Source organism: Nyctereutes procyonoides, unplaced genomic scaffold (genome assembly GCF_905146905.1).
Source record: "Nyctereutes procyonoides isolate TBG_1078 unplaced genomic scaffold, NYPRO_anot_genome, whole genome shotgun sequence".
NCBI lineage: Eukaryota > Metazoa > Chordata > Mammalia > Carnivora > Canidae > Nyctereutes > Nyctereutes procyonoides.
This window is the reverse complement of record NW_026575042.1, coordinates 37,914,722-37,930,141: the sequence shown is the minus strand read 5'-3', so window position 1 is coordinate 37,930,141 and position 15,420 is coordinate 37,914,722. Positions and strand designations below refer to the sequence as shown.

General features: G+C 34.7%; 1 protein-coding gene across 2 annotated transcripts in view; it reads right to left on the bottom strand.

The window, feature by feature from the left end:
- The window catches only part of RASA2 (RAS p21 protein activator 2), a 123,561-nt gene that overhangs the window by 23,918 nt on the left and 84,223 nt on the right, over nucleotides 1-15,420 (bottom strand). For both annotated transcript variants that reach the window (XM_055321181.1, XM_055321182.1), the window contains exons 10-17: nucleotides 12,697-12,853; nucleotides 12,067-12,215; nucleotides 11,316-11,430; nucleotides 10,793-10,867; nucleotides 9,819-9,942; nucleotides 7,001-7,107; nucleotides 2,336-2,419; nucleotides 1,824-1,901 (exon numbers count right to left, since the gene is read on the bottom strand). In XM_055321181.1, coding sequence (XP_055177156.1) covers nucleotides 1,824-1,901; nucleotides 2,336-2,419; nucleotides 7,001-7,107; nucleotides 9,819-9,942; nucleotides 10,793-10,867; nucleotides 11,316-11,430; nucleotides 12,067-12,215; nucleotides 12,697-12,853 — 889 coding nt within the window. The remainder of the gene's footprint in view (nucleotides 1-1,823; nucleotides 1,902-2,335; nucleotides 2,420-7,000; nucleotides 7,108-9,818; nucleotides 9,943-10,792; nucleotides 10,868-11,315; nucleotides 11,431-12,066; nucleotides 12,216-12,696; nucleotides 12,854-15,420) is intronic.

Genomic DNA, 15,420 nt, shown 5'->3' with positions numbered 1-15,420 from the left:
CACTCTGTTAACAGAACTATCCAACTCTGTGGGAATAGTACACCAATACAAAATGAGAAACTGGGGTTCATAGCCTTTTGCAATTTCTAGCAATGCACATATCCTGACTTAGCTAGTAAATAATAAAGAAAACTCTTAGATTAGGGCAAAATATCCTAACCTATTTTAAGAGTCTAGACCCACATCTGAAACAGGAAGTGTACTATGGTGACAGCCCATGAGAATGTGAGTGGGTGACACAGACAGATTAGGAACAGGCTCAACTCCTGGCACACTTAAATACTTTCTCCCCTGACATTATCAACTTTACACATTCTGATTTTATCAGTGGAAAAAACAATCAGCTGCTACCAAAGTCTAGGTCATAAAAAATGGCAAAACAACCCTAAAACAAAAGATAGTACATCATAATCTTGCCAACAAAAGTCTGCCTACACTGTCCCACAAATGTTTCAACAATGACCTACAAATAAAAGGGCAGCTTTTCCTTTGCCTATTCTTTTGAAAGTCTTTCTCCTCAAAAGCCTTCAATGGTTGCTTAAAAAGATTTTGGCTGAACTTGCACTATTCTAGATGAAAAAAATTCCAACTGATTTTATTTTTTAAAAACTATTATTTTCATTTACTGGGTCCCTGTAAGAACTCTAAACACAAATAAAGTACAAACATACACTTCAACAAAATATACTCTTGGCAGTCAATTCTGAATCAATCATGCTACAAAAACAGAATGAAATATTTAAAATATGGCCTTACTAATTTTGACTCATTAAATCAGAATCATGATAAATACAATACAGTACTTTCTTTAAACTAAGTTTAGATGTACTTCAAAATAACTTTACAGGGGCAGCCCCAGTGGCACAGCGGTTTAGCACCGCCTACAGCCCAGGGCGTGATCCTGGAGACTCGGGATCGAGTCCCTCATGGGGCTCCCTGCGTGGTGCCTGCTTCTTCCTTTGCCTGTGTCTCTGCCTCTCTCTCTCTAGCTGTGTCTCTACATGAATAAATAAATAAAAATCTTAAAAAAAAAACTTTACAAATTTTAGAATTTTATAATAATGCTACATTTTGTTTAGAATGATTCAGAACTAAAGACTTCAAGAAATTAAAAATCCTTTCAAAATATTCTCAATTTCTAAGTACAGCAATTTTTGTATATCGTAGGCCTCGTGTTAGGATATTATATACTATAGTCTTTTGTACATTTACAATACATTTTAATTTATAGTAACTTTCCTCAGGTCACTACCATAAGCCTATAATGTTTATAAAATGTTCAGTAATTCGTGTATTTTTTACTATGACAAGTACCCCTATACATTAGGTACCATACTAAACTCTTACCCCTACACCAGAGGTTCTCAATTAGAAACAGTTCTGTCCCTCAGGGGACATTTGGCAATGTTTACAGACATTTTTGGTTGTCAAAACTAGAAGCATCCTACTGGCATCCAATTGGTAGAAGCCAAGCATACTGCTAAACATCCTACAATACACAAGGCAGCCCCTCACAATCAATTATCTGACCCAACTGTTGAGAGTGCTGTTAAGAAACCATAATTCTAGCTATTTGTCATTTATGTTACTAAGACACCAGCAATAACAGCTGTTATTAAACATTTAGGTATTTCCACAGCTAGAAATCCCATAGTTTTATATGGAAGAAGAAAGGAAGAAAAAGCCTCTTTGCATTTGATGTACAGTTTAAATATTATTTTTTTAAACTGGGGATTGACTTCTAGGAATAATATGAAACGCTAACATTGCCCCAATGCTGTATAATAAGAAATGTTAATACTTCCAGAGTAAAACAATCATACCTTTTTAACTGCTATAATATAACCTTCTTCTTGAAACATTTTGAAAAATTCACACATGAATGTCTCTTTGAAACTTGACTAGGGAAAAAGAAAGCAACACAGAATTTATACATGCTAAATAGAGAACTAAGAATATAATGAATTATCTTTCTAAGCTGAAGATTAAGGCCTTAAAGGATTTAATCATATATTTCAAGAGAATTATAGGATTTGGAGTAGGATTTCTTTCAACAGCTGTTAGATGAGTATGGCACAAACATTAATAAATACAAGGTTCTTGCACTGTTCACTAGACTCTCTCCTCTCTGCTTAGATGTAATAGTTTAAATAAAACTTCTTTAACAGGTGACTAAGACACAATGGCTGTCTAAAAGGCGCTACTGCATCTGTATATGCATATTTTTGGTTTTGCTTTGTTTTTAATTTGGAAGGGAATAAGTAAGACAGAAGGGATCATAAGGTATAACAACATTTAGAAGTGTGAATACAAAGCAAAAGATATAAAGACTTACCTTGCTTTTGGACAGACTCCCCCAGCTTCCCAAAGTTTGAATGGTTTTTGAGATGAGAGTTAATGTTCGAATTGTCTGTGCATCCTAAAGAATGTAAAAAAGACACAAAACTCCTGTTAAGTTTTTAAGAAATAGAATCTAAGAGGTAGAAGAGAGTGAATAGGCTAGATTGCTTTAAAATAGTGATTTAAAAATGTTCATTCAAATCACCAATGTAATTAAACTTATGCTGGGCACAACTCACTAGACTAAGCAATTAAGAGACCAAAGAAGCCAAATGTTATTTATAATTCCTCCCAAAGTAATTATATTCAACAACGCATTACTTCTGAAAGCCATACTTTAATACTATATATGTTATTTTGACAGTATGGCAGCTTGGATTACTGAACAAATTGTACTAACTTTTGAAATGTGAATCACATCTACTTTTTCTACCTTGTAACTTAAAATGGCAGTTTCCAAATTTTCTCTACTCAACCCACCTCTAAGGCTACTCAATAACTAATACAGCTTGTACTATCAATTATTTTCATCATGGAAGCAAAATCCTAACTAAAATTAAGAAATGAGAAGCTAAAAAAAAAAAAAAAAAAAAAAAAGAAATGAGAAGCTGAGGTGCCTAGGTGGCTCAATTGTTGGGTGTCTGCCTTTGGCTCAGGTCATGATCCCAAAGTCCCTGTATCAAGCCCCACGTTAGGCTTCCTGCTCCACAGAGAGTCTGCTTCTCCCTCTGCCCCTGCCCCTGTTCATGTTCTCTCTGTCAAATAAATAAATAAAACCTTTAAAAAAAAAAGAGAGAAGTTATTTGGTTCATGTAGAATCTAAGCAGAGTAAATATTTGGGTCTGTTATCCAAGGTATTTTTCAGGCCTGTCTACCAGAAAAAAAACTAAATATAAATAAATATTGATTCAATAGTTCCCCAGATAAGACCTTGCTCCCTCCTTTTTTAAAAAAACTTGAGGTATACTTACATACAGTGAAATGAATAGATTTTAAGTGTACATAACCCAATGAGTTTCTACCAATCCATGTATCTATAGGACCAAGTCTTCTATCAAATATCTTTATTTTGGAGATTCAAATAAACACCATCTTCCCTCAAAAGACACACTTCAGAAAATTCAGATACAGAAATTGCTTTAGTTTAGCTTTTGATTACATTCCTTAATATTTTAGTATTCCCACACTAAAAATGACAGTGAATGTGAAGAAGAGATGACCAGGATATAAGACAATCTGGAAAAAAAGGACTATCTGGGATATGATCATTATGATATATTGATAAAATAGTTACACACCTTAATTAAGGTTATTCAGAAATGTTTTAGCTAAAACATCCAGGATTCCATTACACTTTTGTGCAAAAAGTCCTTACAATTCTCTGCCTTTGAAGAATGTAAGGTTCTTAACAATGGCTAATAAAATGAATTTGAACTGAATTTCGCCAAGACTTCCCTGTTCAAATTTTGTTTTTAAATCACTGTTTTAGATTATTTCCCTGAACTTAAAAAAAAAGAACAAAGTATATTTTATACAATTTCTGCACATCAGATATTTGTTTACATCAACATGGCCCTCACTACTCTGTGACAATCATATCATTTAGCTACTATTGATTCCCTAGTGTACTCTACCTGCAAGCTGTTCTAAATTCTTCCCTTGCTACCATCTGCCATCATAATTTTTCATGGATGTCCAGTACCTTGGACATCTGGTACCTAGCACACAGCCTGGCACCGGCATCTAGTAGATGTCTTATAACATTATTAAATTCAACTGAAGTTGAATCTCTTACTCAAAACAACGTACCTTATCCTTTTTTCCTTATATTAGGTTGAACCAAATGAAGTTACTATTATTTGACTACTTTTAATCTACAAAACACAAAACAACTTCATGCACCTCACCATATCTCAAAGGAGGAAATTACTCTTTTTCTAAGGTTTACACTCATCACTTTTTTCTTTTTAAGACACTCTGAATCCTCCAGGATACTGATCTGGTATTAGCAAGCCCTCTTCTTCTTCTTCAATTTCTCCCTTCTGTTGGTTTCTTCTCCTCTGTTTAAACCACATACAGATTTTCCCATTTTGGAGAAGACACATCATTTGACCAGTCCCCTCTCTGAGTTACTACCTTTCACTGAATGTCTACTTGTCCTAGAAACTGTGTATGTACTTGGGATACACAAACTTGAAAAAGATCCAACCCCTGAGCTTAGGTATTGACAGTCCACATTCAGAGACAGTAAACAGATGACTATAAAATAGTATGACAAATGTCAAGATAGAGAGAGCCACAGGATGCTCTAAGTATAATTCATAAGCAAGGCACCTAACCTAGACTGGAGGGTTAGAGGAATTTGCCTTGGCTGAGTCTTTAAAGGACCTATCAATGAGAGAATGAGGAGCATGAGGAGAAAAATGGTTCAATCCTGTTTTCTATCCCCCACCATGAACCTTCTCAGGAGTAGTCCACCACGTCAATGTTAATGTAACTTATATTTAAAAATACGCATTTAGGGCAGCCCGGGTGGCTCAGTGGTTTAGCACCGCCTTCAGCCCAGGGCCTGATCCTGGAGACCCAGGATCGAGTCCCACGTTGGGCTCCCTGCACGGAGCCTGCTTCTCCCTCTGCCTGTGTCTCTGCCTCTCTGTCTGTCATGAACAAATAAATAAAATCTTAAAAAAAAAATAAAAATAAGCATTTAAAAAAATTATCCATTCATGTGTGTATGTACACACTTGTACGTGTCTGAATTTGCCTGTCTTTTATTAGCAATTTTGATATATTTCCTGGGTAAAAACTACACTTACCTATTATTTTCTAATCTTTTGCAATCTGATCTTCTTATACTTTATTAAAACTGTTTTCTCAAACTTCAAAGAACTTCTAATGTTCTAAGTATTCAACAGCCATTAATTGGTTCTCCTCCCAAACCACTCTAACTTTCAATATTGGTCTTGATAATCCCATCACCCATAGGTTCCTGGGATCACTCCTTGCTCTCAATTTCTATAGTACCTTAACTTGGTAAAAATCAGGTACTAGTTTTAGATTATGTATCTTACATATTTGTCCTATTCTTCCAATTAGAATGAAAAGTTCTTAAAGAGAGGGGATAAGTTTAGACTTAAAAGCAAACAAAAAAGTTATAAGACACAGTATGAACCAGTCCTTCTAGCATCTTGATTGGAAAAGTGATCTAAAATACAGTTTGTGATTAGAAGGACTTTACTGCAACATCTGTTACAGAAATATGCACATTCAAGTCTGAATATAGGGCAGGGTCACAAGCTCAGAGGTAGGAGTTCTGTTTCTATCCAGAATGCTGCTACTAAGCTTTTCTGGACCCAGAATTTTGCACAGCTTCAGTAACATAGCCACAGAAAGGACAGCACTATGAACAAAAGGACACTTGCCCACTCTCTGCTGTAGCTATTCACAGACTGTCCTCTGGCAAGAAAGGGTACGTTGCTGCAAAAGCAGCATGGTTCTGTTCAGCTCTCAAAGTGAAATGAGTGGGCAATGTTATGCAGTTGTGAAGAGGAATGGCCTTTAAAGCCCAGTTTAACTCCAAAACCCATGTGTCTTCCCTACCCCATATTAGTTAAGTTTCCTAAGGGCAGAGAGTGTCTTCCTCATCACAGTATCTCCAGCGCTGAGCAGTTTTTGATACATTACAGGTGTTTGAACACCTTACTGCCTAAGAGGCAGGAAAGAACAGGGGTGGGCTCATAGATTAGAAAGACAGAAGGAGACAGCATTCCAGTTTAATCCAGTTCAAACTGAGTGAGATCAAATCCTACTTTATCTGTTGTGTGACCATGGAGAAATAACAGAATTGTGATATTCTTATCTGCAAATGGGGATAATAACAATTTACCTCACAGAGAGGACTAAGTAAAACACATAAATACTCAGCACAAGGCCTACCACAAAGTCCTAAGTAAATGTTGGCTATTATTATGATATGTCACACCAATCAGCAATGAAAGCAATTATATTAAGATTATAAAATATTTGGAACATAAAATGTTTAATGTTAAGCATAAAAATATTCCATGTGAGAAGGAAACTAAGAGCAAAAGTAAGGAGTTTTAAAATGTTAAGAAATATGTGTATCTACACAGTATAAATTCAGATATAAATAATGAGGACTTCAGAACATTTTTAAAGTTTTACGTCTCATATAGTTACAGTATAAGGTGAATAAAAAGTAAAGTGTGGAATAACCAAACAAATGTTCCAATCAAAGTTTTACGCCTTTCAGAAATATGCCTCTTCGTATTTCTGTGAGATTTAAAAATATTTGCAAGATTAAACTAAACCCGTAACTCATGAAAAAACAAAAACAACCCTAGTATTATGGAAATTTACAGATACACACGATAGTGGTGGGTAAATATAATGAATCCTCTTTGTATCTACCATCAAGCTTCGACAACTATCAATATTTTATCACTCTTGTATAATACCTTTTAACAACAACAAAAAATGGAATTTTCAGCCTTCTCTGAAAGACTGAAATGGGCAAGGAAAATGCCCAGTAAATTTAAGTACCATTATAAGAAATCAGCCAAGTGAAACTGGCTTGTTATTTCATCTTTTAAAAAATTTAATAAAAATGGAATAAAACTTTGAGAAGAACAACACTTACTGGATGATGAGGTCGCAAATGAAAAGTATGAGGTGATACTACGGCTACAGCAAAGAAACGAAGAAATACAAAGCTGCTCACTGCAGAATACTGAACATGAGGGTCATCTGCAGGAAAAAAATGGTGAAATGTCATGCACAAAAATACTGAATTAATTAAAAAACGATGACAAAATAAAAAAAATACTGGAAAAACACATAAACTAAACAGGAGATCAATATAATTTGTCTAATGGGGACTGAGCTGATGAAATGATAGCATGATTATGACTAAATTAAAGGAAAAACTCCTAGGACTAAAAAAATCTGAAAGGAATAATAAATTTTAAAAAGGAAAGGCAAAGCTACCAGATTTTCAGAAATATTTTTTTAAAAAGGATTTATTTATTTATTCATAGAGACAGAGACAGAGACAGAGAGAGAGAGAGAGAGAGAGAGAGAGAGAGAGGGCAGAGATACAGGCAGAGGGAGAAGCAGGCTCCATGCAGGCAGCCCGATGTGGGACTTGATCCCGGGTCTCAGGGATCATGCCCTGGACTGAAGGCGGCACTATACTGCTGAGCCACCCGGGCTGCCTACAGAAATATTTTAATTTGGGGAAAGTCCTTTTTCCTCAACTGCAAGGAGAGACTCCAGAAATTACAACAAAAATAAAGGTAGTATCTAGCACTACCTAGTGGCAATACTGAATCTCTTAGGACTAGGATAGGTTGTTGTCAGTTTTAGAATATTGTTTCAATTTTCCCCTCAAATGTCTTGATAATGGAATGCCTGGGTGGGTCAGTGGTTGAGCATCTGCCTTAGGCCCAGGATGTGATCTGGGGTTCTGGGATCGAGTCCCGCATGGGGCTCCTGCATGGAGCCTACTTCTCCTCCCTCTGCCTATGTCTCTGCCTCACTCTGTGTCTTTCATGAATAAATAAATAAAATCTTAAAAAAAAATCTTGATAAGACCAAAGACAATGCAATTAAAACTGGCGGAAATCTTTCCTCTAAAGATGTGATCAGTTTTCCATATAAAAATGAAGATGAACTGAAGACAACTTGTGGTTTTTGTCATTCACCTACAGCTCTTGTTTTAGACTGGAGTCAATACTTAACCCAAAAATCAGGTGACAGAGAAGCAGGTAGTGAGGGGAAAAAAGTCTGGATTTGGTTTGAGTTTTAAGTTTTATAAATCACTCAAAAGGTACTCATGGGCAAGTCACTTAACTTGTAGTTCTTCAGTAATACATACTGCCCACTCACTGTCTCTTCCCTACTCTCCGCTCATCTTCTCAGGGCAACAGAAGAACAAATGAGAAAATATGAAAATATTTCATGACAACAAAACTATCACTACTGTAGTCTACTGAGGATAAGAAAACAATATTTAAAAGCCAATAAAAAGAATGGTAAAGGAAACACGTTTGCATTTATAAAAAGTCATAAAATGTGTTTTAGATAATTTCTACAACAGAATTAAACATATTTTTTAAGGCCAATATCACTGGGTAGTGTAGACTACAATGATTAGCAATACGCTTCAGAATAAGCCAAACTCAGGTTGGAGATCCTTCTTTTCTGCTGGCCATGTCTTGGATCTTGCACAAGTTACATAACATCTCTAAACCTCAATTTCATTATTTATCTAAGGGGAGCAGAACCTACACCTCAAGTAGTGGTGTGAACATGACAGTAGGAGGAGTAGGAGACACTGCAGGCTAGCACCATGTCTGTTCACTCACTAAATACTCAATGTACTTGTCATGATTTAACTATTTAAAAATATAATTTCAGTGAGCAGTTCATCTTGCCATATGTTAATGTCTCTGGCTCCCTTTACTGTGTTGTAAAGACTAGATTTAGTATACTCATTTGAAGCTGACTGTTTATGTCTTTAGTAGAATTAGCAAAGGCATCTAAGTCTGAATTTATATACATGTTAGTTAGACAACTCAGGCCCACAACTTTAGCACTGGGTAAATTTAGTGGAGGGGCAGATAACTGCGCGCGCGCGCGTGTGTACACAGACACACACACACTTAAAAGAACATAAAATAGCAAAATTTCTTCAGATGGTTATAGAAATACACTTACAGTCTCACATATCTGGGTAAGATTAATAACTTAAGCAGCCACCTTACCTCCGCCCCTTCCCCCTATTATAGGCAGATCTAGAAAGACAGCTATAGCAAGTTTATTTACTTATCAGAGATGCATATAATTAGAATAATTCCAAATGTTGACAATCAGAAATAGCAACTCTTGCTTTTATGTTTCTAAATGAAGCCTTGACATAGCTGTTCTTACAAAATTAAAGCATGTATTGACGTACCTCAAAATTCTATGTCTTTCAACAGATGTTTCTAATGACTCAAACCATTTTTATAAAAATGTCTCACCACCAAAACCTGAGCATTTTCAAACTGTCCGATCTAGCCAGTTGTACTGAACTAAAAATTCTCATTATTTAAATGCATGAAGTGAAAACAGTAGTTGGTACAAATAACAAGTGTTTTTCTTTATTACATTTAACAATTTTATAAGTACTGAGTAAAAATGATACTTTTGTTATAGTTCTAAATGTTTGCCTTTCTTAAAAGTAATGGTTTTTGATTTGCTCTTTGTAAAAAGTTGTCAATATATTGAAATAAACAATGTTTTGAGGCTGTAAGGAAATGAAATTATATATTTCATAAAAGAGTGTATTTTGCAAAGAAGACTGTACCTATAAACCTTAAACATTTCACATAAGCCAAATCCACAGGAAATCTACAAAAAAAAAAAATCAAGTACAGAAAAAGAAATGGTATGTTTTAGCAAAACAAGGCACTTACTGGGAAATCTTTGAGTAGCCATTTGCCTTAGAGAATAAAAAGTATCACACATTACAGTGGGGCAGCTCATACTTGACTTTACAATTGTACTGAATAACTTGTCCACATAGTAGCGCAGATTCTCCTGTAGGATTTAACAAGGTAAACATCAGGATTTTAACTTTTCCACAGCCATTATAGAAAATAATGCAGTGAAAATGAGATTAGGCAGTTACTATCCAGTGTACTTTATTTATTTATTTTAAAGATTTTATTTATTCATAAGAGGCACAGAGAGGCAAAGACATAGGCAGAGGGAGAAGCAGGCTCCCCACAAGAAGCCCGATGTGGGACTTGATCCCCAGACCCCAGGATCATGACATGAGCCAAAGGCAGACACTCAACCACTGAACCACCCAGGTGTCCCTATATAGTGTACTTTAAACCTCTGCCTCCCTTTTCTAAACTCACGCAGTTAAAGGACAACTTACATCCTGACCTCATTTAACAAATTCAATTGAGTCTAGCGAAATATAACTAGTAAGTGTATGGAATTAACTTCACAAGAAGCAACAGAATATAGAATGATCCAAAGGGAAATCAGGGAAATAACTCAGATATGCAGGTATATGCAGACACTCTGGAAATTTTATTTAGTGCAATGAAAACCTGTGATTCTAACATAATCATTATTTTTCCAGACAACTAAGATGTTGGTTGACCAAGTCATTGTGCTACTAAGCCTGGCCAGTCTGATCCCAAATGAATGGCTAGAATGGAGGTAGCAACTAGATACAGCCTTATTCCACTATTGTTACTAGAGCAAAAGTAAAACCCCACGAGAAAATAACATTCTAAAAACTAGACATAGGAGATGCTGCTAATAGTATGGGGATTAAGAATAAAAAGCACTACATCCTTCATACAGCATTAGGGAAGACTATGCTTAGGAGAAGGCGCATTTTAATGCAGTTATAAAGATAACAAAGACTTACCTTATTATTTTCTACATTATCTCCCTCTTTCAATTTAATAGGATCGATTTCACAGGATTTTGAGGATTCACATATCTGGAAGATAGATTAATTTTTCATTTAATGCTCTTTTCTAAATAATTTGGCAAATGAAAATAACTATTATTTTTCTCATAATTGTAAAAATTAAAACTGTAACAAAGTTTACAACTCCCATTCAGAGATAATGTACACAATACTGTAAAAGAACTGTCAAAATTTATTTCTCATAAATTTGAAACTCAAACTAAAATCCAGTCACCAAAGGAAAAAAAGAGCAAATCCAGTAACAATAAAATAATTATACAGATTATATTCAGTGTGCCCTTTCAGTAAAAAACCACTGATGGAAAAGGTTTATTTACATCTGAAGGGTTCAGCCCTATTCTTTCAGTAATACATGAGTGAGTGTATTATCCCTGTTACTAGGTCATTTGATGAGAGAGAGACTATATCACAAGGCCACACAGACTTCAATTATCAGAAGTATATATATAGCCTGTACCTCATCTAGAATAGGTTTTAATGTGACTTTCAGGTAGTGCCCTCCCACTATTTTCATCATCTCATCCAGACATCGGGTAGCCAAGGAGTTTCCTCTAAAAATTGTGTTTGCATCTCTGAAATACAAAGAAAAATAAGGTGAAACCAGGTGCAGTAAACAAACGCTATAAAATCAATAATACGAGATATCTGACTTTGGTTATATAAACAATTTTAGTAATTTTTGCCATCCATTTGAAAGTTTGCTGTCATTAGGATTTTCAAACTTACCAAAAATAGTAAGAGAATTAGTTTTTTTTTTTTTTAAAGCAAGCCATATTAATGAACTACAAAAATGGAATGTGTGTGTATGAGACAGTGCAATGACAGGAATGGGAAGCCACCTGACTGCTTTTCATAATGTCACACATATGTATATTGAATGATACATAATGGGTAAGGGCAAAAAAAACCCAACTTCTGATCTGGTATTTTATTTGTGACATGTGAATCATTACAAGCAGCAGCAAAGATCAGTAACAGGAAATTTGGACACTGAATAAAAAAATCCTTCATTAACTGTTAGTGTTGCTGTTGGTGGATATACTGTTTGTTAACGTAAAGAAATGCCCTTTACTTCTTGCTAAGCAGTCCTCTTCAGACTCCTATCCAGGAAGGCTGGTCAATACAAAAGAAGTGAAAATACAAAAACAATTTGGCAAACTAAGATCCAATTTCAACACACAAAATTAACATTTTAATATAACTCTTACTGTGTATCCTTCAAGTCTAATTCAGCCACTGCAGTGGCAAAAGGAACAAGTTTATCATGGTGCAGCAGCAGTCGTACAAGAGGCAAAACAGCATCATTTTTATCTCGACAAATTTCACCCAAGATGTAAGCAGCTGAGGCAGATATCGGCTAGAATACAGAAAGGGAGAAAACATGCACAAAATCAAGGAAACATGACTAAATATTCAATCACTAGCCTGTATAAGTAATTCAAGCATATTTACTGGCTATTACTGTTATACAGAATAACATTTAATTTTTAAAAATGTTTCTCAGAGAATGAAATTTCAAGCATATTCTGGAATCACAGCACTGTGCTTCAGATGAATGTATATATATATTGGCTATTTTAAAAAAAGATTTTATTTATTTATTCATGAGAGACACATAGAGGGAGGCAGAGACATAGGCAGAGGGAGACGCAGGCTCCCTGTGGGGAGCCTGATGGGGGACTCCATCCCAGGACCCCAGGATCACATCCTGAGACCCCCAGGTGCTCCTATATTAGCTATTTTAACAAAACTTGATACTCTGAAATCTTTTCCACATCATTTACAGAATTATTTTAGCCTTCTCATATTAAATCATACACTTAAAAATTTTAAAGTACCTGAACATCTGGTGATTTTAGCAGCAAAGTTTTCAAAGGACCATAGTACTCTGAAGGAAGCACGTAGTCTTCTGTATAACATATATTTAATCGAAGAGATCCCAGATCATCAGTTTTAGATGACTTGTTTCCATTGTCTCTTGGTTGTAGCAAGTACCTAAAGTAAAAGTACAACTGACTTTGTGAGATGACAATGAGCATCCAAGTCAGTGAGGTAAATAAACAGCTAAGCTGTATAAAAAAACCAAACCAAAAAGTCACTTTAGTATTTTAAGGTTAGGACACTTTATAAATAGCCAACTATCAGTCTTCAGAGGCTTAGCATTGGTTGTATATTGAACTAGAAAGCTATAAATAGATTTTCATATGGGAAACGAAAAGTACAGGTAATACAAAAATTAAAATCTCAAAGGAATTGAATGAGAGTTCGATTAGCTTGCAGACTTAAGAAAAGATAATAAAATGTAAAACATTTAAAATCCAATGTAAAATCAAAAATAATCTCTCACCAACTAAATTTAAGAAAGATATTTAGCTGAAATAGACAAGACATACCACAAGAAGGAAAAAGTGATCTTGTTTTTTTTTTTGTGATCTTGTTTTAAAGTATATCTTATATATGTAAAAACCTGAACTTATTTTTTAAAAAGTCAGTGATTGAAGGTTTATAAAAAGATTTTTTATATTATTAAAGAAGTAACAGTGTAACTACACTGAAAATATTTTTATTTGCAGAAATCAGATTTACATGGATTTTTTTCAGGTAAGTAGAAGGTATAAATATAAATGTAAAAACAAAGATAACTTTAACATTTTTGAAGGAAAGAGAAATGTTTAGAAATCAAGAGGAGTTTTTAGGACCAAAATCAGAAATCTAATAATTTTTAGAGAACTTTTATCATGGAAATTTAATAATACATACAAACGTAAAAAGGACAATATATCTACTGAACTCCCATGAACCCATCACCTAGCTTTAGTAATCATCAACTCAAGGCTATTCTTGTTTCAGTCTCATACCTCTATTCACTCCTCCCATCCCATTCCTGTGTTAAAGTAATTTCCATGTGTCTTTTAATTTTGTCCATAAATATTTCAACATCTATAACTACATATAACTTTTAAAAATCAGCATTACCCAAGCCGTGTTCAAACTTTCCCAAACTTTATCATAAACATTTTTCTACAGTTTGTTCATATCTAAGGTCCACAGATTCTAACTAGTTGATACTTAAGTTTCTTTTACTGTAGATTCCCTCTACCCCCTAAGAAATCAGGTAGTTAGAATTTTCCACATCGGGGATTGTGCTAAATCTATCTTTATCTCCCTGACATCACTTAACCTGTTCTTTGTCCTCTCTGTACTTCCTATATATTGGCAGTTAGATCTAGAGGTTTGGTTAGATTTAGATTTGATATGCTGGCAAGAACCTTTCATTGATGGTGTTGTGTTGTTCCACCAAGAGGCACTAATGTCTGTCTCTCTTTTTGTGATATTAGCAATCACTGATGAGCACCGCCTAGAGTCATTAACTTTCACAGATTGTAAAACGATAGTTTTAGAATTCTATCATTCCTCCTTTACTTAATACTTGAATACTTTTTATTTTTTTGAATACTTTTTATAAAGTAGTGTAGATAGTTTTGATATTTATCACCTATAGCCTCCCCAATACACTATCTTGTTCAAAAACAGAAGGTAGGGAGGGTTTAACAGAATATTTATTAGCTTTGAGAAAGATATAATTAAAGACATAAAAGGGAACTAGAGACCCAATAAAGCAAAATTTCAAAGATGAGGGGATGACAATAAAGGGAGGAGAAATTATATCACTACCTATGAAAGAAGAATCTCTATCTTGAAAGACAAGTCTTCAGAATTTCTATTCTGATTTGAGAAATAATGATTTAAAGTTTTGCCTGAGGAAATAACTGCAAATAAACCTATTAGCAAAGTAACCCAGAAGTACTTCTAAGGAAAAGTCTAGTTGGCTGATTGAGTTCCACAATCCAGTATATTTTATAGACCTGCTAGTTTTATCTGAAAGTAAACCTGAACTGTAATGACTGAGCACAAAGACCTGTAGAAAGTAGAAAGCCAATTTCTAAATTCATGAAAAGAAATACAAGTGGTAAAAATACCTGTACTTCTTCTGGGACCAATACATCTTATTATGCAAATGTCCATTTACAAAAGTAAAGAGAATGGGAATATTAATAATGAATACCTTTAATTCACCACCTCCCCATGCACATATCACTCAGCTTCAACAATCACTGTATTTCCCATGGTGATTCATCTATATTGATCATTGCAACTAATACATTTTTTTCCTGTCAATATAACTTTTTAATCTGTTAGATTAACACATTTTTTTTAACTGACTGGTAATCTACTTAGAAAGCCATATTATCAGAAGGTACTATGGTGAGTACAGAGATACAACACAGAGATTGAGGCAGTCTTAAGAATTCTCTGCTAAAGCAATGTCCGCAATAGCCAAACTATGGAAAGAGCCCAAATGTACATCGATAGATGAATGGATAAAGACACACGCACACACATACACACACACAAATGGAATACTACTCAGCCATCAAAAAACTGAAATTTTGCATTTGCAGTGACATGGATAGAACTAAGGGGTATTATGCTAAGCAAAGTAAGTCAGAGAAAGACTGATCACTGATCTCACTTACATGTGGAATTTAAGAAACAAAGAG